The sequence below is a fragment of the Tursiops truncatus genome, chromosome 9 (genome assembly GCF_011762595.2).
Source record: "Tursiops truncatus isolate mTurTru1 chromosome 9, mTurTru1.mat.Y, whole genome shotgun sequence".
NCBI classification, from domain to species: Eukaryota; Metazoa; Chordata; class Mammalia; order Artiodactyla; family Delphinidae; genus Tursiops; species Tursiops truncatus.
This window is the reverse complement of record NC_047042.1, coordinates 33124153-33149607: the sequence shown is the minus strand read 5'-3', so window position 1 is coordinate 33149607 and position 25455 is coordinate 33124153. Positions and strand designations below refer to the sequence as shown.

General features: G+C 35.6%; 1 protein-coding gene across 2 annotated transcripts in view; it reads left to right on the top strand.

Annotated features, from left to right (window-relative positions):
- Positions 1 to 25455, top strand: part of ITGB8 (integrin subunit beta 8) — a 95725-nt gene that overhangs the window by 47813 nt on the left and 22457 nt on the right. For both annotated transcript variants that reach the window (XM_019928395.3, XM_073809641.1), the window contains 4 exons: positions 3154 to 3400; positions 4803 to 4968; positions 5550 to 5708; positions 18765 to 18860. In XM_019928395.3, the coding sequence (XP_019783954.2) occupies positions 3154 to 3400; positions 4803 to 4968; positions 5550 to 5708; positions 18765 to 18860 (668 nt within the window). The remainder of the gene's footprint in view (positions 1 to 3153; positions 3401 to 4802; positions 4969 to 5549; positions 5709 to 18764; positions 18861 to 25455) is intronic.

Genomic DNA, 25455 nt, shown 5'->3' with positions numbered 1-25455 from the left:
GTGGCATAAATATTTTGGGGGCCAGATGATACTCTTTTCCTCTTATAGAGAGAAACTATTTAAGATCTCCCTAAACTATGGGAAAGAAGTTATAAATATTAGCTTCTTACTGTGGTATATATATGGGCCTTTTGAAATGCTGTATCAAAATATTCTTCCAATATAGTTTAAAGAACATTTATGAGTGGCTATGCATGTACCAAACCCAGAGGCTTCAGAGATAAATAAACAGTTCTTATCCTAATGTTGTTCTATCCAATGTTAGATAGAACAGTTCTATCTATCATCTATTCTAACATTAGAACAGATCTAATGTTAGAATCTAGTAATACTAATGGTAATAATTACTAATGTCTATATATTTACTGTGTACCAAATACTGTGGTAAATATTTTATATGGATCACTGCACTTAGTAGCTCTTACCCACTAAAAGAATCCACCCCCACATAGCTCCTTCTCTCAGAGTAGCATTTAAGACATTGCTGCTGGAATTTATATCACAGTGGTGATGGCCGCAGATATTGTCTTATTTTTAGATGTGTTTCTTTCTCATTCAATATATTCAAAACCTCTTTAATGTCATCTTCCCTTTGAGCCCATTGTTGGTGGCACCACAGTAGGAACTGAATGGAGATTTTATCCAAGGACATGGTATCCATGTTCCCATGAAAAGATATTTCTACTGCTTCCAAGAGAAGGTTTCTCCGTCATATATAATTATCCAATCCAAAGCCAACTTGAGAGCATAATGTGGGGAGTGTCTCAGGCTCATGGGCAAAATATGGTAATCTAAGCTTGGCCCCTTCAGCTTCCTCCTTAACAAGCAGAGTGGGGTTTGGGGTCAGCCTATGTAGGGCTGCCCACCTTAAGCTTACTACTTAAAGCTAGAACCTTTTAGGAAACTCAAGTGCCTTGCAGTTTAAAAGTAGCGATTATCATTCTCTCCAGCGATGAGTAAAAGGCCTGTGTACAGAAAGATTCTCCTTTCTCCTTTAGTGAAAACTTGTCTTACTGAGGTGTCAGCCCACGCTGAGGTCTTCAACTGACCCAGGTACATGTGCTAACGCCAGCATCTATGTAATCAAAATAAAGCTACAGCAGCCTGCACCCTCTAACCATGGCCATTTGGCCAGGCTTCCTAAAAGCCCTCTTCTTTGCTGAGGTCAGTGAGACTAGGATTCACTTGCTAGGCTATGAGCAGCTGACCTGTGCTGAAGGCTCCTGTGTGGCTAGCATTTTACTGGAGCTCCCTGAATAGCTCAGGCCTCCAAGGCCTGTGCTTTTGCTGATGCTATGTAGACTCTGCCTGTTGGCTGAGATAACCAACCAATAATATAACAACTCACACAACACGCTGAATATCTGGTACATTTTTCGATGACTCTATAAAAATAGGCAGCCATTCATCTTTAGACAGAGCCACCATAAACTATAATGATCCATCAAGATGAGAATACCATGTGGCCAGCTCCTAATGCCTTCAGCCATATGTCCAAGTCAACAGTTAAAAAACAACTACACAACTTTAAAAAAATTAAAAATTAAATGCTGACCCACATTAAAATTCAAGCTCCTCCACATGAACCACACTCCCCAATACGCTCCATTTCTATTTCTCATCGATCCAGCCCTATCTACCAGATTCTATCATTCTTCTGAATTAAACTTCTCTACCCAAATTGCAGGACACTTCCACATGGGCAGGATTTTTCACCAGATACTTGGAAAGCAGAGCCAAATATATGTTCACCGGAGGCAGCCCAGCTCCTAAAAAAAGGAGTGAAAGAATTGACTGGGCTGGGCTATGCAAGCCCAATTTCTCCTCCCAAACTCTTGGGCTGAAAATCCAAGAATGTTATAATAAAGAAGTTTCCTGCATTTAAAGGCAAATTAGGAATAAGTAAATAGCCCCTTTCTCCCATAATTAATATTACAAACCAAAAAACCTTACTATTTTTAATACATTCCATAATCTGGCTGTATAACATTTGATTTGTGAAGTTTTAAAATATTGCTATTTTTAAGCATATTAAGACTGAAAATATGATTTGATAAATTGTAAGATTCCTTTAATAAGTAGATCAGGCTACCAATTATGTATACAAATTTGTATTTATTAAAAAATTTTTTACACTCAAAATATTCCCCATGTGCAAATAATTAATGACTTACAAGCATTTGCTTTATTATTTAAAAAAGTAAAATTCACAAACTTCCTGTATTTAAATTGATAACTTTTCATCATGTACTTTAAAAAGTTAAATACAGAAGTACTAACTCTGTAGGGTACCAAATCCTTGTATGACTTGATAATGGACAGAAAACTAAATAAAACTGTATTGCAAAGACAGTTGTCTTTTGGAGTCTCCAACAATTCTCCTTGTGGTGACCCTCTCTACTCATCCAGTTTCTTTGCCCCTGTGATCCCTCTTCAACATATGTTTATCATGCACCCATTATGCATTGGACAAATGCTGTCCCCTACATTGTCTTGGTCCTCAATGTGGCAATGCTGCATATCATTCTTCAGACCACTGTCTCATTTCCTCTTACAACTAACTGTTGGGGAGAATCTAATCAAGTAACATGATGAGGTAGGAATTATTTTGAATAGCTTAATGTACTGCTCAGTACCAGAGTTTTCACATCTCATATGTAAATATACCTTAACCCAAAAGAATGAATCTACACCTGCATCCAATAAGGGGTAAATTTTCTTAGAATACCTTTCTGGCTGTCTTCATATCTAAATGCGACCTGAAAACAAGCACAGACACCTACTCTCTCTTATGATAGAATGCTGCTTGCTGTTTGTCCTATGCTTTACTAGACACTAGAAATACAGGTTCATATGGTGATAAATATATTACCTATTACATTTATGTTGAGCTGGTCTATTTGTTATTATCTCTATCTGCCCTATAGAATTACGAGAAATGCACTGTAGAAGTTGGAGACTAAGACATTGGTATGTCTGGGATGGTACAGTTTCCAAACTGCCTTGAAATTATTCTGGAATATTCCCAATTTCATTCATTATGCACAAATTTGTGATAATTGTTCTATACCTAAAATGTGACCGGATGATTGATAGCTTAACCTGAGATGTTTAAAATGAATACTATACTATGTTTGTCTTTCTCTGAACTAGGAGCTGAAGCTAATTTTATGCTGAAAATTCATCCTCTGAAGAAATATCCTGTGGATCTTTATTATCTGGTTGATGTCTCAGCATCAATGCACAATAATATTGAAAAATTAAATTCAGTTGGAAATGATTTATCTAGAAAAATGGCATTTTTCTCCCATGACTTCCGCCTTGGATTTGGCTCATACGTTGATAAAACAGTTTCACCATACATTAGTATCCATCCAGAAAGAATTCATAATCAATGCAGGTATCTAATATTTGACGTGGACTTCCTAATGCTAAACAAATTTAAAATCTTATAAAACCTCATTTTGTTTTTAAATCAAAGACTTACTAAATTTTATATTTTTGTTTTAATTAAATGATAAATGAAAATATGTATAGAAGAAGTATGTTTCTATCTGAAAACTTCTGAGACTGAAGGGTGGCTTTTTACTTTATATTTTTTCAAATATCATTCACTTAGTTTCTATTACAAAAAACACAAATAATATTAGTAATTTTGGATAAACCTCCAATAATCAGGCTACTATATATATATATATATATATATATATATATATATAAAATACATCTTTGAAACTTCTGTATTCCTTTTTTGATTGATCCAAATTTGCTGAATTAAGGTTTATCAAATTTAAAGTACTTATTTTGCCAGTATTGCATCTGTATTTCCATTACTGTATTGTGACTGTTTATAATTACATTGCTTATGATGTGATTTCAAACAAAACTCAGCTAGCACATGGAGGATAGGTAGGTCAAAAGAGAGAATTTGTTTGCTAGAAAGAGCCCTTTTCCTTATCATTTTGGAACAGCATATTCCCTACTATGAAAGGAAAACAGACCTTTAAAATATGAATTTCTCACACGATACTTAGCCTGTTGAATTTTCAGAGAGAACTATAAATGTGTTCAGTTCTTCCTTAACAAAACATTTCATTTTATCGTCTTCTTTCCTACTTTCATGAATTGCCCAGATCACTTTACAGCATATACTCTAATTTACCAAAACAACTCTGCTTTCTGTTGTAGAGGAACAAGACTGATGCCTCTCCACATGGAGCTTCACACACCTTCTCCCTGAATACAAATGCACCTGAGGAATGATCCTCACCTTTGGGGACATTATGGAATTCTCAAAACAATTTTAATGAATTTTGACCATGCATCAATAATTCTACACCAAGCATCACTTTAAAATTAGCAAAATATTTTAAAATATCTAACAGTAGTATAATATTTTAACTAAATTCCTAAAAACATTTCCCAAAAAGTGTTTTTCAGCTGTTCCATGGGCAAATGTGATAGGAAATCACTGTAAATTTTCATCTCCTCTTAAAAATTAACAGTGCATATTTGCATAATAAAAGCCCTTAGGTGTCCTATATTAAACATGTTTAATCTTCTTTATGTTTTGACGACCAAAGCATTATATTGCTACATGCAAAGAAATATTCACCAATATTGAGCTTTTCTCTGATTTTATAAAATACAGATTTTCTCTAATAAAATTTTCTTGGCAAAAATAAAAAAGGTATTCCCTTCTCACATCAACCACACACTTTTACTATGACCATGAGTAGTATTTTGGATCTTTGAAGGACGCATAGCAAAACAGAATTTGCATTTCTTCTTTACCCATATAGTGACTACAACTTAGACTGTATGCCTCCCCATGGGTATATCCATGTGCTGTCTTTGACGGAAAACATCACTGAGTTTGAAAAAGCAGTTCACAGACAGAAGATCTCTGGAAATATAGATACACCTGAAGGCGGTTTTGATGCTATGCTTCAGGCAGCTGTCTGTGAGGTAAGAAGTTTCACATTATTGAATATTTGCTCAGATGAAAAATTCTCCAAGAATTTAGGATTTTTCCCTTTGATTTATGGAGTGAAAACATAGCATAGAAGAATACATTCTTCTCCTATCTGTTATTCGTCACCAGTATTATTCATTTTGGTATGTGTTCAGGACAGAGGGGCTAAATTAGGAGAGGGTTATAAATAGGAAAAGATAAAAGGGAAAGAATAACTTATGCACTTGGAAAATCATTTCCAAAAGGGCTGCTCTTTTCACTCACTACTCTCCAAGGAAAAAAACAGAAGTAGCTTGTTGTCCTACTCACATCACAGTGGGCAGTCTGCACTTCATAAACCTGGCTTGTTCTTCCTCTGTGGAACACCAGAAGTCTCTAGCCAGGAGATAGTGTGGTCAAACGGCTGTGGAAGAGGATATACAAATAAAAGTTAATGCTATTTATGAAACAGCACTGAATTTATGCACATCATTCTAGCCTGACTTAATGTTTTAAATTTAATGTTTACTTGAAATGAAGACCATAGTAAAGATCTATGTTATTGTACAAGATCTAATTACATGTTTATTTTAAGAGTCACATTGGATGGCGAAAAGAAGCTAAAAGATTGCTGCTGGTGATGACAGACCAGACATCTCATCTTGCTCTAGATAGCAAATTGGCAGGCATAGTGGTGCCAAATGATGGAAACTGCCATCTGAAAAACAACGTCTACGTCAGATCCACGAGCATGGTAATACAGCAACAGCCTATTAGTAGTTATGACTTTTCTGGTTATAGTATAAGTTTAAATTGGCAATTCAGCTGTCCTTGTACCGAGAAATTACCTAAAGGATCATGATGCAGAGTCAGGATAAGTCATGAAAGACAAGTTACAGAACAATGCAGTCTATAAATTCTGCTCAATAAAATATAAGGCTGAAATACTTTGATAATATCTAGTAGCTGACTCTCTAATATCCTACAAAGCACTGTATAATTTATGAAAATAAGAGTGATAGAGAGCTTACTTTTTACTCAACTGAAGGACATTAAAAGGAATGGAGCATATACATATACGTTTGCCTTACTAGTTTACTTATAACTACTTCTACAGGGTTAGTATTGAAAAACATATTAGAGATTAAGAACGTATTTGGCTTGAGGAATCCTCTCAGTAAAATAGACAGAATCAAAGTAGAGACTAGGGGAAAAAAGGAGTAAAACAAAACCGGCTTTCAATTTTATACCTCACTCCTTCCTTCTGAAGTTTATCTATATTTAAGGGCTCTTTTGTTTAAACAGTGCATATCTGGATTGCTTCCTGAGGGTTAGTTTCGGGTCTGAATCATATATTTAAATTCAATCTCTTAGAACATCTTTCCCAGCATTAGCTATTCTTCATGTAGAAAATAACTGCATAAAGCATCATTTACTTGTGACATGACACCTACTTATACAGGCATGCAAAATTTTAGAACAAAAGCTTCCAAACTTTCTCATATTGCGGTACCTAGTGTCTTAGTAATCTTTCCCCTTGTACACGTAGGCAAAACAAGCAAACAAAGAGCCTGACAGTTCTGTTTATTAAGTAGTTAGGTCCAAATAACATAACTATTTGTGTCCTAAAAACTTAGTAGCCAGTTAAAAAAATAATACACATGAACATCAAAAAACATATGTGTGTGTGTGTGTGTGTGTGTGTGTGTATATATATATATATATATATATATATATATGTATAGTTTGTCATTCTTAGTAAATAAGTTACAATGGGAACTTCCCAAGCCTTGGAATCAGACTAGATGTAACCATCCTCACTTCCTGTTCCGCACTGATTTTCATGTTGCCCAGTTTTGCAAAGATATGGCATCATCTAAAACAACAGAGACGAATGTAATGGTAAAGCTGTGAACCACCTCCAGCTAGTAGTTCATGGGTACCTGACAGATGCCACGTATTACTGTGCTTCCCTTAAAAATTCAAGATATTTTGAGGTATCCTGGTGAGTGTACTGCAGTGCTCTAAGGCACCTCATGCACAGTTTGGGAAATGCAATATTAGAAACATATAAATTATGCTGAAATGTGTGTGGTTCCCATGAGTGAAATTTAAATAGTTTAAATTTTGTTAATCTGAAACATTCTACCAGACTTTTTGAAAGTCTAGAGGAGCAACTGTTATTACCGCATAAAACAAGTTCAACCCTTGGTTGGTTTAGATTCTTGAAAGTAGCCTCAACATTTAAAGATTTTTAAAAATAACTAGAATTTGAATTTTAAATTTTAGCATTTGGAGTTATTCCCTTAGTGTCTTTCTCTTTGCTAATTCTCTTCTACTCAGCCACATTTCACTTTGGTAGACCCATCCACTTTAATTAAGTCATTTATTATCTTTCCTTCCATCCAACCTCTTTTAATCTGAGACAGAGTTCTAATTCATTTACTGGGAGTGGAGGAGAAGACAAGAGGAACTATTCTATTGTGAGACAAGTAGAAGCTTTTTTTTTTTTAAAGGGAAAATAATAATCACATTATTCTCAAATTGCATTGCATTATTGTTTTGAAGTTTTGCCAAGTCATTGAAGTCATCGCTCCATAATTGTATTTTAGAGGGTGCTGTTGCTCATATAGGACGGATTCCTTAAGGCAAAGAAATGTTCTCATACTTTTAGACATATGCCATGCCATATAACCTTATGGAAACAAATTATAATTCTGATGGAATTTTACACAGTGTTTGGGCTCTTATGATATCAGGAATTTGGACAAACTATCATGAACTTTATTTGCTCTCTTGAAAATTGTTTTACCTACTTAAAACAATGAACCTTCCACATGTCACTGATATGTATTGAATAAACCAAGGAGTAGTGTGTTATTAATAGCTTAGAAGAATATTTTTATCTCATTTATCCCATGTCTGTGTTTTAAGAGATCCTCTTCCTAAGAAGTTCATTCCCTTCATTTCCAGGGACACTGCCCTAAAACAAAAGAAGTTGAAGCATTTTGATTGATTCCTTGACTATGTGTTTATATACACAAGGTGTACGACTGCTCTGAAACCTCCTACATCCAAAGCTACTCTGAGCCTAATAAGCATATGTACCTGCTTATTTTAAAATGACCTCCATTCTCTCCTATTCAGCCATTATAGAGGAATTTAAAAAGGTATTATTTAGACAAGCAATCAAACACTTTGCTTCTTGGCTTTATGTCTAGCAGCCAATACCAGTAATGTTGAATAGTACCTGAGCTTCTTGGGCCAAGACTCTGGTCCTTTCATTTATAAAAGGAAATGATAAAAGATCTTTTACATGTCTAAATTACATGATCCAGAGTTCTACTGCTTATTCACCTAGGTATTTCATGAGGGTCAATGTGAATTCCAGAATTATAACATCTACCCTGTTTTCAGTTTTTATTAACTGAAACCACATATGTACATACAGTATCAGTATACTGCATACAGTACAGTGTATACAGTATGAAATTTATCTTTACAACAACTTGGTAAGGTAGTCATAGTTATCTTTCTTTTATAAACAGAAAAACTGAGGGGAGAAGAAACTAAGAATGTTGACTGAGGACAGACAGCTAAGAAGCTAATAAGTGGCAGAGGTAGGGCTCAATCCAGTTCAATCTTTTATTAAAATCTATATTCTTAACCACTTTGCCACAGTGTCTCAAGGGAAAACTAGAATAAATAGAGCAGTGAAGTTCTTGCTGTAGTTTCTGCTCTAACTTTCTAGTTACAGTCTTACTTACAGAAGAAATAAAGCAGATAATCTGGCCTACTTAAATTACATAACATGATAAAATTTTAAACAGTTTAAGCATTGTTACATTTTATATATGGCCATTGGCAAATAATATTATAGTATTAAATAAATTACCTTTTCCACTGCTTTTTCTCCAGTTGCCAGTAAGAAAAACTTGAGTAGTAATGTAGTTTTATAATTTACCAGTAATAATGCCAGCTTAAAATAAGGATTTGTTTCTAAAATGGTAGAGGTTAGTATAAAAATTGTTAATGGTGTAGAAGACAGGTTAATACTGAGGTCCTAGAATTTCACCCTGTCTCCCTACCCAGATCCTCCAGGGTGATTCCCAACTTCATGCAAAGCCCTCCTCACAACCATTCACCCCATCCTTGGCCAAGAATAACACCAGAGTCTCCAGTAACAATGAAAGGGGCCCAAAGAGCAAATATTTGGAAGAGGCACACAGGTCATGCAATGAACCATTATTAATGGGACTTTCAAATATTGCTGTGACTCTCAGTCCTGATGGAGAGATGCAAATAAGCAAGATCCTACCACACTTCTAATTATATTAGTAGCTCAGGTATGGTGTTTCTTTCTCTGAGCATTTTTTTGTGCCCCATCATATTATGGTCAGTGATTCTTCACCCCTCCTATCATTTAACTCCTCAGAATTCCTTTACTTATTTAGTCTCATGGAAATTACTGATACATAATTATAAGAATAATAACATTAAAATTCTAATATGTCAAAACTAAAGCATATAATAAAAATGTTCACCTTATTTCCTGATTCTTACTTTGTTTTTCTCTGCTTAACACTGCATAAGAAAAACTTTTTAAATTAATTAAAAAGATAAGATCAGTTTAGAGTGTTAGCACCTTTGGGTTTTATGAACATGCACCATCAGGAAAGTAAAGGGAATATCACTCAGGCTAAATGCACCCAGAAAGTTTTAAGTCCATATGCAGCTGATTTTTAAAAAAATATTGTTACAACTTTTAGTTAAAGGTAAAGAGAGAACTTCAGCAAGAGAAAAATAAAGAGTCACATACAAGGGAACACCCATAAGGCTATCAGCTGGTTTTATAGCAGACTTTGCAGGCCAGAAGGGAGTGACATGATATACTTAAAGTGTTGAAAGGAAAAAAACCCCTACAACCTAGGATACTCTATACAGCAAGTCATCATTCAGAATTGAAGGAGAGAGAAAGAGCATCTCAGACAAGCAAAAACTAACAGAGTTAATCAACACTAAACCAAACTTACAAGAAACATTAAAGGGCGTCCTTTAAGTGAAAAAGAAAAGGCTCTAACAAAGAAATAAATTATAGGAAGGGGAAAATGCCACTGGTAAAGGCAGATATATAGTAAAGACAGGGGTTCAACTACCTAAATAAGCTACTACAAAGGTTAAAAGACAAAAATTGTAGAAGCAACTAAAACTACAATAAATAGTTAAGGGATTGATATGAAGATATAAAATATGATATCAAAAACAAAATGTGGAGGGGATAGTAAAAAATGTAGCTCTTTTAGAATGTCCTTGAACTTAAATGACTATCAGTTTAAAACAAGTAGATATAGTTAAAGGTCAAAATATATGAACTTCATGATAACCACAAATCAAAAACCTGCAATAGGCATACAAAAACTAAAAAGAAAAGAGATGAGCTAAAGCACACCACTAAACGAAAGAGAGACTAAAACTAAAAAGACATGAACACAAGCATACAACTAAAGAAAATCATCAAACCACAAGGGGATAGACTAAAACAAGAAGACAAAACAGAGAAACAACCAGAAAAAAGTAACAAAATGGTAATAAGCACATACCTACCAATAATCACTTTAAATGTCAATGGACTAAATGCTCCAATCAAAGGACACAGCGTGGCTGATTGGATAAAAAATAACCCATCTATATGCTGTTTATAAGACACTCACTTGAGAGCTAAAGATACACAGACTGAAGGTAAGGGGTTGATATTCTATGCAAATGGAAACAAAAGAAAGCTGAAGCAGCAGACCCTTATCAGACAAAATAGACTTTAAAACAAAGTCTATAACAAAAGACAAAGAGGGAATTATATACTATATTATGATAAAGGGATCAATACAAGAAGATATTACACTCATTAACATATATGTGTCCAAAACAGGAATACATATATAAAATATTAACAGAAATAAAGGGAGAAATGGACAGTAATACAATAATAGTAGGGCACTTTAACATCCCAATGACATCAATGGGGAGATCATCCAGACAGAAAATAAATAAGGGAACAGTGGCCTTAAATGAATCATTAGGCCAGTTGGACTTAATAGATATCTACAGGACATTCCATCCAAAACAGCAGCACGCACATTCTTTTCAAGTGTACATGGAGCATTCTCCAGGATAGATCACATGCTTGTCAAAACAAGTCTCAACAAATTTAAGAAAATAGACATTATATCAAGCATCTTTTCTGACCACAATGGCATGAAACTATAGATCATTTATAGAAAGAAAAACAGGAAAAGAACAAACACATGGAGACTAAACAACATGCTACTAAAAAAAACAGTGGTCAATGAAGAAACCAATGAGGAAATCAGAAAATATCTTGAGACAAGGCAAATGAAAATGGAACACAACACTCAAAAATATATGGGGTGCACCAAAAGCAGTTCTAAGAGGGAAGTTAATAGTGATACAGGCCTAACTGAAGAAATAAGAAAAAATTTCAAATAAACAGCCTAACTTACCAACTAAAGGAATTAGAAAAAGAAGAGCAAAGTCCAAAGTCAGCAGAAAGAAGGATATAATAAAGATCAAAGCAGAAATAAATAAATTAAAGACACTACCCCCCCAAAAAGCAACAGAAAAGATCAATGAAACCAAGAACTTATTTTTTGAAAAGATAAACAAAACTGATAAGTCTTTAACCAGGTTCATTCAGAAAAAAAAAAGAGAGTACCCAAATACACAAGATAAGAAATGAAAGAGAAGCTACTGCTGTTATCACAGAAATACAATCATAAGAGAATACTATGAACAGTTAATGCCAACAAATTGGACAACCTAGAAGAAATGGATAAATTCCTAGAAACATACAATATTCCAAGACTGAATCAAGAAGAAATAGATAATTTGAATAGACTGATAACTAGTGTTGAAATTGAATCAGTAATCAAAACCTCCCAAACAAAAGTCCAGGACCAAAGGGCTTCACAGGGGAATGCTAACAAACATATAAAGAAGAGTTAATACCTATCTTTCTTAAACTATTTCAAGAAATTGAAGAGGAGGAAACACTTTCAAACTCATTCTATGAAGCCACCATTACCCTGACACCAAAACCAGAGAAATACAGTAAAAAAAAAAAGAAAATTATAGGCCAATATGTCTGATGAATATAGATGATTCTATCACTATATACAGATGACATGATACTGTATATAGAAAACCCTAAAGTCTTCATCAAAAAGCTATTAGCACTAATAAATTAATTCAGTAAAGTTGCAGGATACAAGATTAATATACAAAAATCTATTGCTTTTCTATACACTAATAATGTATTAGTATTATATATTTTCTCAGGAAGAGAAGGTAAGAAAACAATTCCATTTAAAATCACATCAAAAAGAATACAATACCTAGGAATAAACTTAACCAAGGAGGTGAAAGACCTATACTCTGAAAACTATAAAGCACTGATGAAGGAAACTGAAAATGATAAAAAGAAATGGAAAGACATCTCATGCTCTTGGATTGGAAGAATTAATATTGTTTAAATGGCCATTCTACCCAAAGCAATCTGCAGATTTAATGCAATCCCTATCAAATTACCAATAACATTTTTCACAGAACTAGAACAAATTATCCTAAAATTTATATGTAACCATGGGAGACCCCCAAATTGCCAAAGAAATCTTGAGAAAAAAGAAGAAAGCTGGAGGCATCATGCTTCCTGACTTCAGACTATACTACAAAGCTACAATAATCAAAACAGTATGGTATTGGCACAACAAGAGCCATAAAGATCAGCTGAACAGAATAGAGAGCCCAGAAATAAGCCCATGCACATATGGTCAATTAATCTATGACAACGGAGGCAAGAATATACAGTGGGGAAAAGACAGTCTCTTCAACAAGTGGTGCTGGGAAAACTGGACAGCTACATTCAAAGGAATAAAATTAGAACATTTTTTTCCACACCATATATAAAAATAAACTGAAAATGGATTAAAGACCTAAATGTAAGACCAGAAACCACAAAAGTCCTAGAAGAAAACATAGGGAGTATGGTCTTTGACAAAGATCTTAGCACTATGTTTTTGGACCTGTCTCTTCAGGCAAGGGAAACAAAAGCAAAAATAAACAAATGGGGCCTAATCAAACTTAAAAGCTTTTACACAGCAAAGGAAACCATCAAAAAAATGAAAATGCAACCTACTGAACATGAGAAGATATTTGCAAATGGTATGTCCAATAAGGGGGCAATATCCAAAATATATCAACAGCTAATACAACTCAATATCAAAAACACCCTGATTAAAAAAATGGGCAGAAGACCTGAATAGGCATTCTTCCAAAGAAGACATACAGATGGCCAACAGGCATGTGAAAAGATGTTCAACATCATTAATCATCAGGGAAATGCAAATCAAAACCACAATGAGATATCACCTCACACCAGTCAGAATGACCATCATCAAAAAGACCACAAACAATAAATGTCAGTGAGGAATGTAAAGAAAAGGGAACCCTCCAACTTGGAAAACAGTATGGAGGCTACTCAAAAAATTAAAAATAGAACTAACATATGATCCAGCAATTCCACTCCTGGGTATATATATATCTGAAGAAAATGAAAACATTAATTCAAAAAGATCTATATACACCGATGTTCATAGGAGCAATATGTAAAACAGCCAAGATATGGAAGCAACGTAAGCATCCATCAACAACTGAATAGATAAAGAAGTTTGTGGTATATATATACAATGGAATATTACTCATCCATAATAAAGAATGAAATTTTGCCATACGCAACAACATGGATGGATATAGAGGGTATTATGCTTAGTAAAATGACTCAGACAGAGAAATACAAATACTGCATATTTTCACTTATGTGGAATATAAAAAATAAAACAAATGAATGGATATAACAAAACAGAAACAGACTCACAGATACAGAGAACAAGCTAGTGGTTACCAGTGGGGAGTGGGATGGAGGGGGCATGTGAACAATAATGACTTTAATAATAACTTTAGAATAGACGTAATTTTAATGCTTGTCATGCTTGCAGAAAATTACCCAGGAAATTATTTCTGCAAACAATATTTACTTTTTCTTCTTTAAAATTGAAAGCAAAAGTTTCACACAGAATCACCTGAGCTAGGCTCAGAGTAGTCTCATGTTGCTTTTATAGTGCCCCTGAAAATGAGAAAAAATATTGATTTTCCAAAGTGACTCAATAAAACCAAAAATTGATGAAAATACTTATGAAATAGACTGTTCCAAATAAATTATATGTTTGGTTAAGTCATATTTAAGCAGAAAACTTACTACCATTCTCATTGAAAAGCTTACAAAAATGGTTATTCCATGCCCCTCATTCAGTAGCAAGGATATCAAGAATGCAATTGATAGCATGTTTGGCAAGAGCCACAAATTCGAACACTTCAGGAGCCAGGTGCAAAAGGTAAATAAATGAGGCAAGTTAAAGCATATCCAAGAGCCCAGCATTTAGCCTTTAGTAATGGCCTCCAAATGTCTTTTATTAAGCAGTCTTTTATTGAAAGCTGTCTTTTATTAAGCAGCCCTGTGGTATTTGTCCCTTTACACGTAGGGAGCACCACCCAGCCTCCCAGTGAAGTGTAGATATTGTTATTACCTCCATTTTATAAATGAGAAAATGGAAGCACTAAAAGGATCATGAACTTGTCTGTGGTCACACAGCCCTGCATAGTAGTGCCTAGGTAAATGACAAGCAGTGTGACATCAGGACATGAGCTTCTACTTACCATTAATATGGGCTTAATAATTAGAAAATGGTAAATGAAAGTCTTTACACATGTTAACCCATTTAATTCCCACCATAACCCTGAGAGGTAGATACTAGTATTTATACGTTTTACATATATAGAAACTGTATCATAGAAGGTTAAGACAGATGCCCAGTGTTACATGGCTAGTAATTGCAGAGCCGAGAGTTGAAGGCCCAGGTGGTCTGCTTCCAAGCCCCTGCTCTTGGTATGGCTCTCAACCAGAACGATTTTGCCCTCCAGAGAACATTTCAATGTCCAGAGACATTTTGGTTGTTACAACTGGGGGAGGAGGGAGATACTGGCCTCTTATAGGTAGAGGCCAGGGATGTAGCCAAGTACCCTACAATGCACAGGACAGCCTCACACCCACAACACAAACTGTCCATAGCGCCACTAATGGGAAACATGGGTCTATGTGATTATGACTATGCAGCCATATAGATAGACAAATAGGCCATTGGGAGAGATGGGGACTGACAACACATAAAATCTTCATCTCTAAATAAATCTGTGCTATCACATTGTTTTCATGCTGTCTCTGTCCTCTAAAAAGTGAACTATAAAAAGTAATCCAGATAACTGAATACTTTTATTTAACCAAGACATTGGTTTTTTGTTTTGTATCTTATTATGATATTCAATGTTTCAAATTCTATATTATCTTATAAGAACTTTTTATAATGAAACTCACTTTTATGGAGAATCTTAAACACTTATTTTCTTGTCACTACACAGGCACATTATTAAAATTCATACATCTCTACATAGTTATCTCTTTAACCGAAACTGTCTCCATTGAATCTTTCTTACCTCATCTTCCCTTCTAACATTTATAAGTTATTTCCCACAAATCACAGTGAAGGTGTTGGTGAAGAAGAAAAATGTGAATGGAATCCTTTTGCCCTTAATTACTTAGCAGCTGCCTTGGCACATTGCTTTCCCTTCTCCCTTCTGCCCCAGAAATGCTTGTTATCTCCATTAATTATTTTCAGAGTTCAGAGAAACAATATGTAATGGGTTAGACAGAGGGGGAGTTAAAGCTGAGGAGCAGTGACGTCACCAGCACAGGACAGCTGGCCGAGAGGGAGTGTTCCTGCTAGTGAAATACAAGACATAAAAGATAAAATACTTAAAAGATACTATGCTTCATGGAGGAAAGGGGAAGGGGCTTCAACAATGGCCATTAATCCAAAATTCTCCCATCAACGATGGTTTGTTTAAACATCTATTAAACATTTGTAGTTTTAACAATCTGCCTCGAGGTACTTGGAATTTTCTTTTAAAACATTTCTTTCTAGGCTTAAAAAATGTGTTCTTTTAAGCTTAAAAATCCAACTGACCTTCTTAATGATCTTCGGAGCAAACAAGAACTTTCTAGATTTAAATTTTGTGTACTTTTGGTCAATGTGACTTCCTGTTTTTGAAAAGGGGAAAGAGATTAAGCAGCCTCCAAAAGCTGCTTACATTTTGGACTGTTCTTTAATATTGATTTTATGTGAGTTAAATGTAAGCTGGTTAAAAACATATGGATTAAATTTTCCTGAAAATATGAATGGTTTTAAAAATTAAGAAGGGGGAATGCTTGGCAAACTGTGATTATTTTTTGTCAAAGCAAAAATATTTGAAAAGTAGTTGTTGCCCTTAAAAAAATATTCCCAATACAGCTAGACTTACCTTCTTTTACTTGTTCTCTTTTTTGTTGTTGTTCTCTTTAATTTACCAGCATTATGCAAACTGTCGTAAGTCTATTTTAAGAGTATCCATATTATTAGGAACAAGGAATAAAAATTTATCTGATAGAACTTATATTTTGGGGATTGTTCTTCTATTACTCTAAAATTATATTCTTAAGAATTGCTGTGGGTAGAATTTTTCTTATGCAAATCCATGTGGTAATACTTTTTATACCCCTTCGTAAATTGGAGTCATATCACATTTAATTGTAGTTCAAGAAAATTTTATTTGTTTCTACAAAGCAATTATAGATTATATAGAAATAAAGGATATTTGTTATGATTATTATCTTAGTCCATTCGGGCTCCTATACCAAAACATCATAAATTAGGTGGCTTATAAACAGCAGAAATTTATTCCTCACAGTTTTTGAGGTTGGTAAGTCCAAGATCAAGGCACTAGAGGATTCGGGGTCTGGTGAGAGCCTACTTTTTGGTTCAAAGACAACACCTCCTAGTTATAACCTCATATGGCAGAAGGTGCAAGGGAACTTTCTCCACTGGCTCTCTTTTATAAGGGCACTAATCCCATTCAAGAGGGCTCTACCTTCAAGACCTAATCACATCCTAAAGGCCCACCTCCTAATATTACATCACCTTGGAGGTTAGGATTTCAATGTATGAATCTGGAAAGCGGGACGTAGATATTCAAATCACACCAGTTACTCATGTTAGTGATGGTAGTTTTAAGCACAAGGCTGTGTCTTATAACTTATTAAACTTATATATATAAGTTTAATAAGTGGGTCAAAGAACTTAGGCTGTAAGTGAAACTAGTAAAATTAGCTCTTTCTAAGTTCATATAGTTGCCAAAATCCAGAAATATTAACCAAGATGGTTTAAACAAACTTTTCCCTTAACAAAAGCACAGTTAGCATTGGAGGGTGAAAGGGGAAACAAAAACTACAGCATAATCTGAACTTGAATCAGATGATACTAATTAGGCTCAGTCACATGATCCTTGGCTTACACTACTAGGCACCAAAACCAGGTGGGCCCAACTGCAGGTGAAGTTTGACATCATTTCTCTAAAGGTATCTAGAGTTGTTATTTGAGATTGCTTTAATATCTAAAAGAGCATTTATAGAAAGAAAAATATCAACTACTATGTCTTACTACATAACTTTATATAGCAAATTCCATAGTTGTCAGACTTCTCATATTTACTAAGTTTTATTCCCTTTGTACTCATCCCCTGCTTTCTTTCCCACTACTGCAAAGAGTGTCACAGTTAGAGCTACCTAAGTTTTATATATCAATATAAGACAGATTTGTAATAAAATATATGTATACATAAATGACAAAAAAGTATAATGATAATAAGTGGAAAGATCTGTAACCTACACCTTGTATAAGCTCTTGGAAATAAAAATTATAATAACTGCTATTAGCTTTGAGTATATGCAAGAAACTGCTCTAAATAATTCACATACTATTGTTATCTTTCTACTTTTGCCAGCAATCATGGAAGGCAGATACCATTCACATGTTATAGAGGATAGACCTGAAATACAATTTTTATCATAAACTGACAGTCCGAGATTTGAATACAGGGTTTTCTTCTTTTAAACAAACTTTGTTCTATACCATGTTATATATCAAATTTTTATATGTATGTAAATATGTATATATATACATGCATATATCTGCATTTTAAAACTTGTTACTGAATTTCACCTCAGAATGTGATTGTCACTAATAGGTCTCTGTTTCTGAATATTAAATAATCTGTCAATTATATTACTTGGAGTCCAATGTTAATCTAAAGAAGTGCTAAACACTCTTTGTACTATGTTGAATGCAACCCTCTTCGTTTTTCTGAATTTCTAAGGTTGTTATGGAGACTTTGTCTTTAAAATATCCTTAATAATGTTAATGTTGACCTTATTTATTTATTTATTTTTTTGTGGTATGTGGGCCTCTCACCGTTGTGGCCTCTCCCATTGCGGAGCACAGGCTCCGAACGCGCTGGCTCAAAGGCCATGGTTCACAGGCCCAGCCGCTCCGCAGCATGTGGGATCTTCCCGGACTGGGGCATGAACCCGTGTCCCCTGCATCGGCAGGCGGACTCTCAACCACTGCGCCACCAGGGAAGCCCTGACCTTATTTTTTAAAAGAATTTAAATGCCTCTAGTAAAATGATAATCCTTCCCAACACAATACATTTTTATGTTAATCATATAGTTTTCCTCATAACAGATGTTTGGAAGTGTGTGGAATTGAGCTACTAAATTTCACTCCCTTCTTTATTTCATTTTCTGTTACAGGAACATCCCTCGTTAGGCCAACTTTCAGAAAAGTTAATAGACAACAACATTAATGTCATATTTGCAGTTCAAGGAAAACAGTTTCACTGGTATAAGGTATGTTAACTCCCAAAATATAAAAATTAAAATGTTTGCATCTATAGTTAAAATTAGAATACTTTTTAGAACCCCAGGTAAGAATTCTGGAGTTATTATACTTTGTACAATCTAAATTTAATACTGTATTAACTAACATAGCGCAGGTGTCCATTCCTCTGGTGAGATGGGGCAGGAGATGCTCTCCTCAACTCCTTGCCTGGGTGGGCAACTCAGGCTCCAGGGCCAGCAGAAATCCTCGTGTGAGGGTCCCACTGAGTTCCCCGGTCAGAGTACTGCAGCTGAGCGGAGTGGCTGCTTGGGACTACTGCTCAGGTGCTGCAGAAAGCCTTCTTGGAATCTGACATGTTATCACTCTGGGACCATTGGCCAGCTACTCCTGACTTGGTCACATGAAGGCTGACTGTTACAGACTCTGAACTAAAGAGAACCAACACTATTAGCGTATCTCGCACCACCATGAATGCAAGGTATTTCAATTAAGAGTATCAGGAGGACATCTATAAATCCCAGACTGGCATGTGCAAGTTCTGCTGGTGGAATAACCCAATGCATCTGGGTGACCTTTGGAGACAGCTGAGACAGAGCTACAACAGGGCAGTGGCTGACACCCAACTCATAGCCCATCTTCTCCAGCCGTGTGGCTGCCAGGGTCTTGGGGCTCCAGCCGGCTGTAAGGCCCGAGCCTCTGAGATGGGAGAGCTGAATTCAGGACATTGGTCTACCAGAGACCTCCCAGCCCCATGAAATATCAATCGGCGAGAGCTCTCCCAGAGATCCCCATCTCAAAGCTAAAACCCAGCTCCACTCAACGACAAGCAAGGTCCACTGCTGGACACCCCATGCCAAACAATTAGCAAGGCAGGAACACAAACCTACCCATCAACAGAGAGGCTGCCTAACATCATAACAAGTTCACACAAACCCCAAAACACACAACCGGACGTGGTCCTGCCAGAAAGACAAGATCCAGCCTCATCCACCAGAACACAGGCGCTAGTCCCATCCACCAGGAAGCCTACACAACCCATTGAACCGACCTTACCCACTGGGGGCAGACACCAAAAACAACAGGAACTACGAACCTGTAGCCTGCGAAAAGGAGACCCAAAACACAGTGAGTTAAGCAAAATAAGACAGAGGAACACACAGCATATGCAGGAGCAACGTAAAAACCCACCAGACCAAACAAATGAAGAGGAAATAGGCAGTCTACCTGAAAAAGAATTCAGAGTAATGATAGTAAAGATGATCCAAGATCTTGGAAATACAATGAAGAAAATACAAGAAATGTTTAACAAGGACCTAGAAGAACTAAAGAGCAAACAAACAAGGATGAACAACACAATAAATGAAATTAAAAGTTCTCTAGAAGGAATCAATAGCAAAAAAACTGAGGCAGCAGAACAGATAATTGACCTGGAAGATAAAATAGTGGAAATAACTACCACAGAGCAGAGTAAAGAAAAAGGAATGAAAAGAATTCAGGACAGACTCAGAGACCTCTGGGACAAGATTAAATGCATCAACATTCAAATTATAGGGGCCCCATAAGAAGAAGAGAAAAAGAAAGGGAAGGAGAAAATATCTGAAGAAATTATAGTTGAAAACTTCCCTAATATGGGAAAGGGAACAGTCAGTCAAGCCCAGGAAGCACAGAGTCCCATACAGGATAAATCCAAGGAAAAACACGCCAAGACACATATTAATCAAGCTATCAAAAATTAAATACAAGGAAAAAATATTAAAAGCAGCAAGGGAAAAACAACAAGTAACATACAAGGGAATCCCCATAAGGTTAACAGCTGATCTTTCAGCAGAGACTCTGCAAGCCAAAAGGGACTGCAGGACATATTTAAAGTGATGAAAGAGAAAAAACTATAACCAAGATTACTCTAACCAGCTAGGATCTCATTAAGAATCAACAGAGAAATTAAAACCTTTACAGACAAGCAAAAGCTAAGAGAAACCACCAAACCAGCTTTACAACAAACGCTAAAGGAACTTCTCTAGGCAGGAAACACAAGAGAAGGAAAAGACATACAATAACAAACCCAAAACAATTAAAAAAATGGTAATAGAAACATACATATCGATAATTACCTTAAACATAAATGGGTTAAATGCTCCAACCAAAAGACACAGACTGGTTCAATGGATACGAAAACAAGACCCATATATAGGCTGTCTACAAGAGACCTACTTCAGACCTAGGGACACATACAGACTGAAAGTGAGGGGATGGAAAAAGATATTCCATGCAAATGGAAATCAAAAGAAAGATGGAGTAGCAATTCTCATATCAGACAAAATAGACTTTAAAATAAAGACGACTACAAGAGACAAAGAAGGACAGTACATAATGACCAAGAGATCAATCCAAGAAGAAGATATAACAATTGTAAATATTTATGCACCCAACATAGGAGCACCTCAAAACATAAGGCAAATGCTAACAGCCATGAAAGGGGAAATCGACAGTAACACATTCATAGTAGAGGATTTTAACACCCCACTTTCACCAATGGACAGATCATCCAAAATGAAAATAAATAAAGAAACACAAGCTTTAAATGATACATTAAACAAGATGGACTTAATTGATATTTATAGGACACTCCATCCAAAAACAACAGGATACACTTTCTTCTCAAGTGCTCATGGAATATTCTCCAGGATAGATCATATCTTGGGTCACAAATAAAGCCTTGGCAAATTTAAGAAATTTGAAATTCTATCAAGTATCTTTTGAAACCACAATACTATGAGACTAGACATAAAATAAAGGAAAAAATCTGTAAAAAATACAAACACAGGGAGGCTAAACAATACACTACTAAATAGCCAAGAGATCACTGAAGAAATCAAAGAGGAAATCAAAAAATACCTAGAAACAAAGGACAATGAAAACACGATGACCCAAAACCTTTGGGATGCAGCAAAATCAGTTCTAAGATGGAAGTTTATAGCAATACAATCCTACCTCAAGAAATAAGAAACATTTCAAATAAACAACTAACCTTACACCTAAAGCAATTAGAGAAAGAAGAACAACAGCAAAAAAAAACCCAAAGGAGGCAGAAGGAAAGAAATCATAAAGATCAGATCAGAAATAAATGAAAAAGACATGAAGGAAATGATAGCAAAGATCAATGGAAATGAAAGCTGGTTCTCTGAGAAGATAAACAAAATTGATAAACCATTAGCCAGACTCATCAACAAAAAAAAGGGAGAACACTCAAATAAATAGAATTAGAAATGAAAAAGGAGACGTAACAACTGGCACTGCACAAATGCAAAGGATCATGAGAGATTACTACAAGCAACTCTATGCCAATAAAATGGACAACCTGGAAGAAATGGACAAATTCTTAGAAAAGCACAACCTTCTCAGACTGAACCAGGAAGAAATAGAAAATATAAACAGACCAATCACAAGCACTGAAATTGAAACTGTGATTAAAAATCTTCCACAAACAAAAGCCCAGGACCAGATTTCTTCACAGGTGAATTGTATCAAACATTTAGAGAAGAGCTAACATCTATCCTTCTCAAACTCTTCCAAAATATAGCAGAGGGAGGAACACTCCCAAACTCATTCTACAAGGTCACCATCACCCTGATAACCAAACCAGACGAAGATGTCACAAAAAAAAGAAAAGTACAGGCGAATATCACTGATGATCATAGATGCAAAAATCCTCAACAAAATATTAGCAAAGAGAATCCAACAGCACTTTAAAAGGATCATACACCCTGATCAAGTAGGGTTTTCCCAGGAATGCAAGGATTCTTCAATATGCAAATCAATCACTGTGATAAACCATATTAAGAAATTGAAGGAGAAAAACCATATGATCATCTCAATAGATGCAGAAAAATCTTTCGACAAAATTCAACACCGATTTATGATAAAACCCTCCAGATAGTAGGCATAGAGGGAACTTACCTCAACATAATAAAGGCCATATACAACAAACCCGCAGCCAACATCGTTCTCAATGGTGAAAAACTGAAACCATTTCCTCTAAGATCAGGAAGAAGACAAGGTTGTCCACTCTCACCACTATTATTCAACACAGTTTTGGAAGTTTTAGCCACAACAAGCAGAGAAGAAAAAGAAATGAAAGGAATCCAAATTGGAAAAGAAAAAGTAAAACTGTCACTGTTTACAGATGACATGATACTATACATAGAGAATCCTAAAGATGCTACCAGAAAACCACTAGAGCTAAACAATGAATTTGGTAAAGTAGCAGGATACAAAATTTAATGCACAGAAATCTCTTGCATTCTTATACACTAATGATGGAATATCGAAAGAGAATTTAAGGAAATACTCCCATTTACCGTTGCAACAAAAAGATAAAATACTTAGGGTTAAACCTACCTAAGGAGACAAAAGACCTGTATGCAGCAAACTATAAGACACTGATGAAAGTAATTAAAGATGATACAAACAGATGGAAAGATATACCATGTTCTTGGATTCAAAGAATCAACATTGTGAAAATGACTATACTACCCAAAGCAATCTACAGATTCAATGCAATCCCTATCAAACTACCAATGGCATTTTTCACAGAACTAGAACAAAAATTTCACAATTTGTATGGAAACACAAAAGACCCTGAATAGCCGAATAGCCAAAGCAATCTTGAGAAAGAAAAACGGAGCTTGAGGAATCAGGCTCCCTTACTTCAGACTATCCTACAAAGCTACAGTAATCAAGACAGTGTGGTACTGCCACAAAAAGAGAAATATAGATCAATGGAACAGGATAGAAAGCCCAGAAATAAACCCACGCACATATGGTCACCTTATCTTTGATAAAGGAGACAAGAATATACAACGGAGAAAAGACAGCCTCTTCAATAAGTGGTGCTGGGAAAACTGGACAGCTACATGTAAAAGAATGAAATTAGAACACTGCCTAACACCATACAGAATAATAAACTCTAAATGGATTAAAGACCTAAATGTAAGGCCAGACACTATAAAACTCTTAGAGGAAAACATAGGCAGAACACTCTATGACATAAATCACCGCAAGATCCTTTTTGACCCACCTCCTAGAGAAAAGGAAATAAAAACAAAAATAAACAAATGGGACCTAATGAAACTTAAAATCTTTTGCACAGCAAAGGAAACCAGAAAGAAGACGAAAAGACAACCCTCAGAATGTGAAAAAATATTTGCAAATGAAGCAAGTGACAAAGAATTAATCTCCAAAATATACAAGCAGCTCATGCAGCTCAATATCAAAAGAACAAAACAAGCCAATCCAAAAATGGGCCGAAAGCCTAAATAGACATTTCTCCAAAGAAGATATACAGATTGCCAACAAACACATGAAAGGATGCTCAACATTACTAATCATTAGCGGAATGCAAGTCAAAACTACAATGAGGTATCACCTCACACCTGTCAGAATGGCCATTATCAAAAAGTCTACAAACAATAAATGCTGGAAAGGGTGTGGAGAAAACAGAACCCTCTTGCACTGTTGGTGGGAATGTAAATTGATACAGTCACTATGGAGAACAGTATGGAGGTTCCTTAAAAAACTAAAAATAGAACTACCATACGACCCAGCAATCCCACTACTGTGCATATACCCTGAGAAAACCATAATTCAAAAAGAGTCATGTACCACAATGTTCATTGCAGCTCTATTTACAATAGCCAGGACATGGAAGCAACCTAAGTGTCCATCAACGGATGAATGGATAAAGAAGATGTGGCACATATATACAATGGAATATTACTCTGCCATAAAAAGAAACGAAGTTTTGTTACTTGTAGTGAGGTGGATGGACCTAGAGTCTGTCATACAGAGTGAAGTAAGTCAGAAAGAGAAAATCGAATACCGTATGCTAACACATATGTATGGAATCTAATTTTAAAAAATGGTTCTGAAGAACCTAGGGGCAGGACAGGAGTAAAGACACAGATGTGGAAACTGGACTTGAGGACACAGGGAGAGGGAGTGGTGGGCTGGGATGAGATGAGAAAGTGACATGGACGTTTATAAACTACCAAATGTTGAATGGATGGCTGGTGGGAAGCAGCTGCATAGCACAGGGAGATCAGCTCGGTGCTTTGTGACCACCTAGAGGGGTGGGATAGGGAGGCTGGGAGGGAGATGCAAGAGGGAGAGGATATGGGGATATATGTATACATATGGCTGGTTCACTTTGTTATACAGCAGAAGGTAACACACCATTGTAGAGCAATTATACTCCAATAAAGATGTTGAAATTTTAAAAAAAGTAATGTATACTACACAGGGTCTTAAGTTAGCAGTTAAGTATAAATAAGTATAAATTCTATGTTTGTAACACCTAGAACCAAGTGTGGGCACTGATACTTGGTGTTGTACTGACTGTGACAATAATGGAGGAGACTTTTATCAGGTGAAAAGTAGTTCACACTCCAAGTATACCACTCATGTCCAGAGTTCTGCTTTTTCTAGCCCATGGGCATATCTTTATAATAGATTAGGTTGGGGAATAGCAGCATATTTTAAAATAGCACCAACGTACCTAGGTTTGGTCTAGGTCATCTAGTAAAGGAACAAGAGGAGCCATGGAAG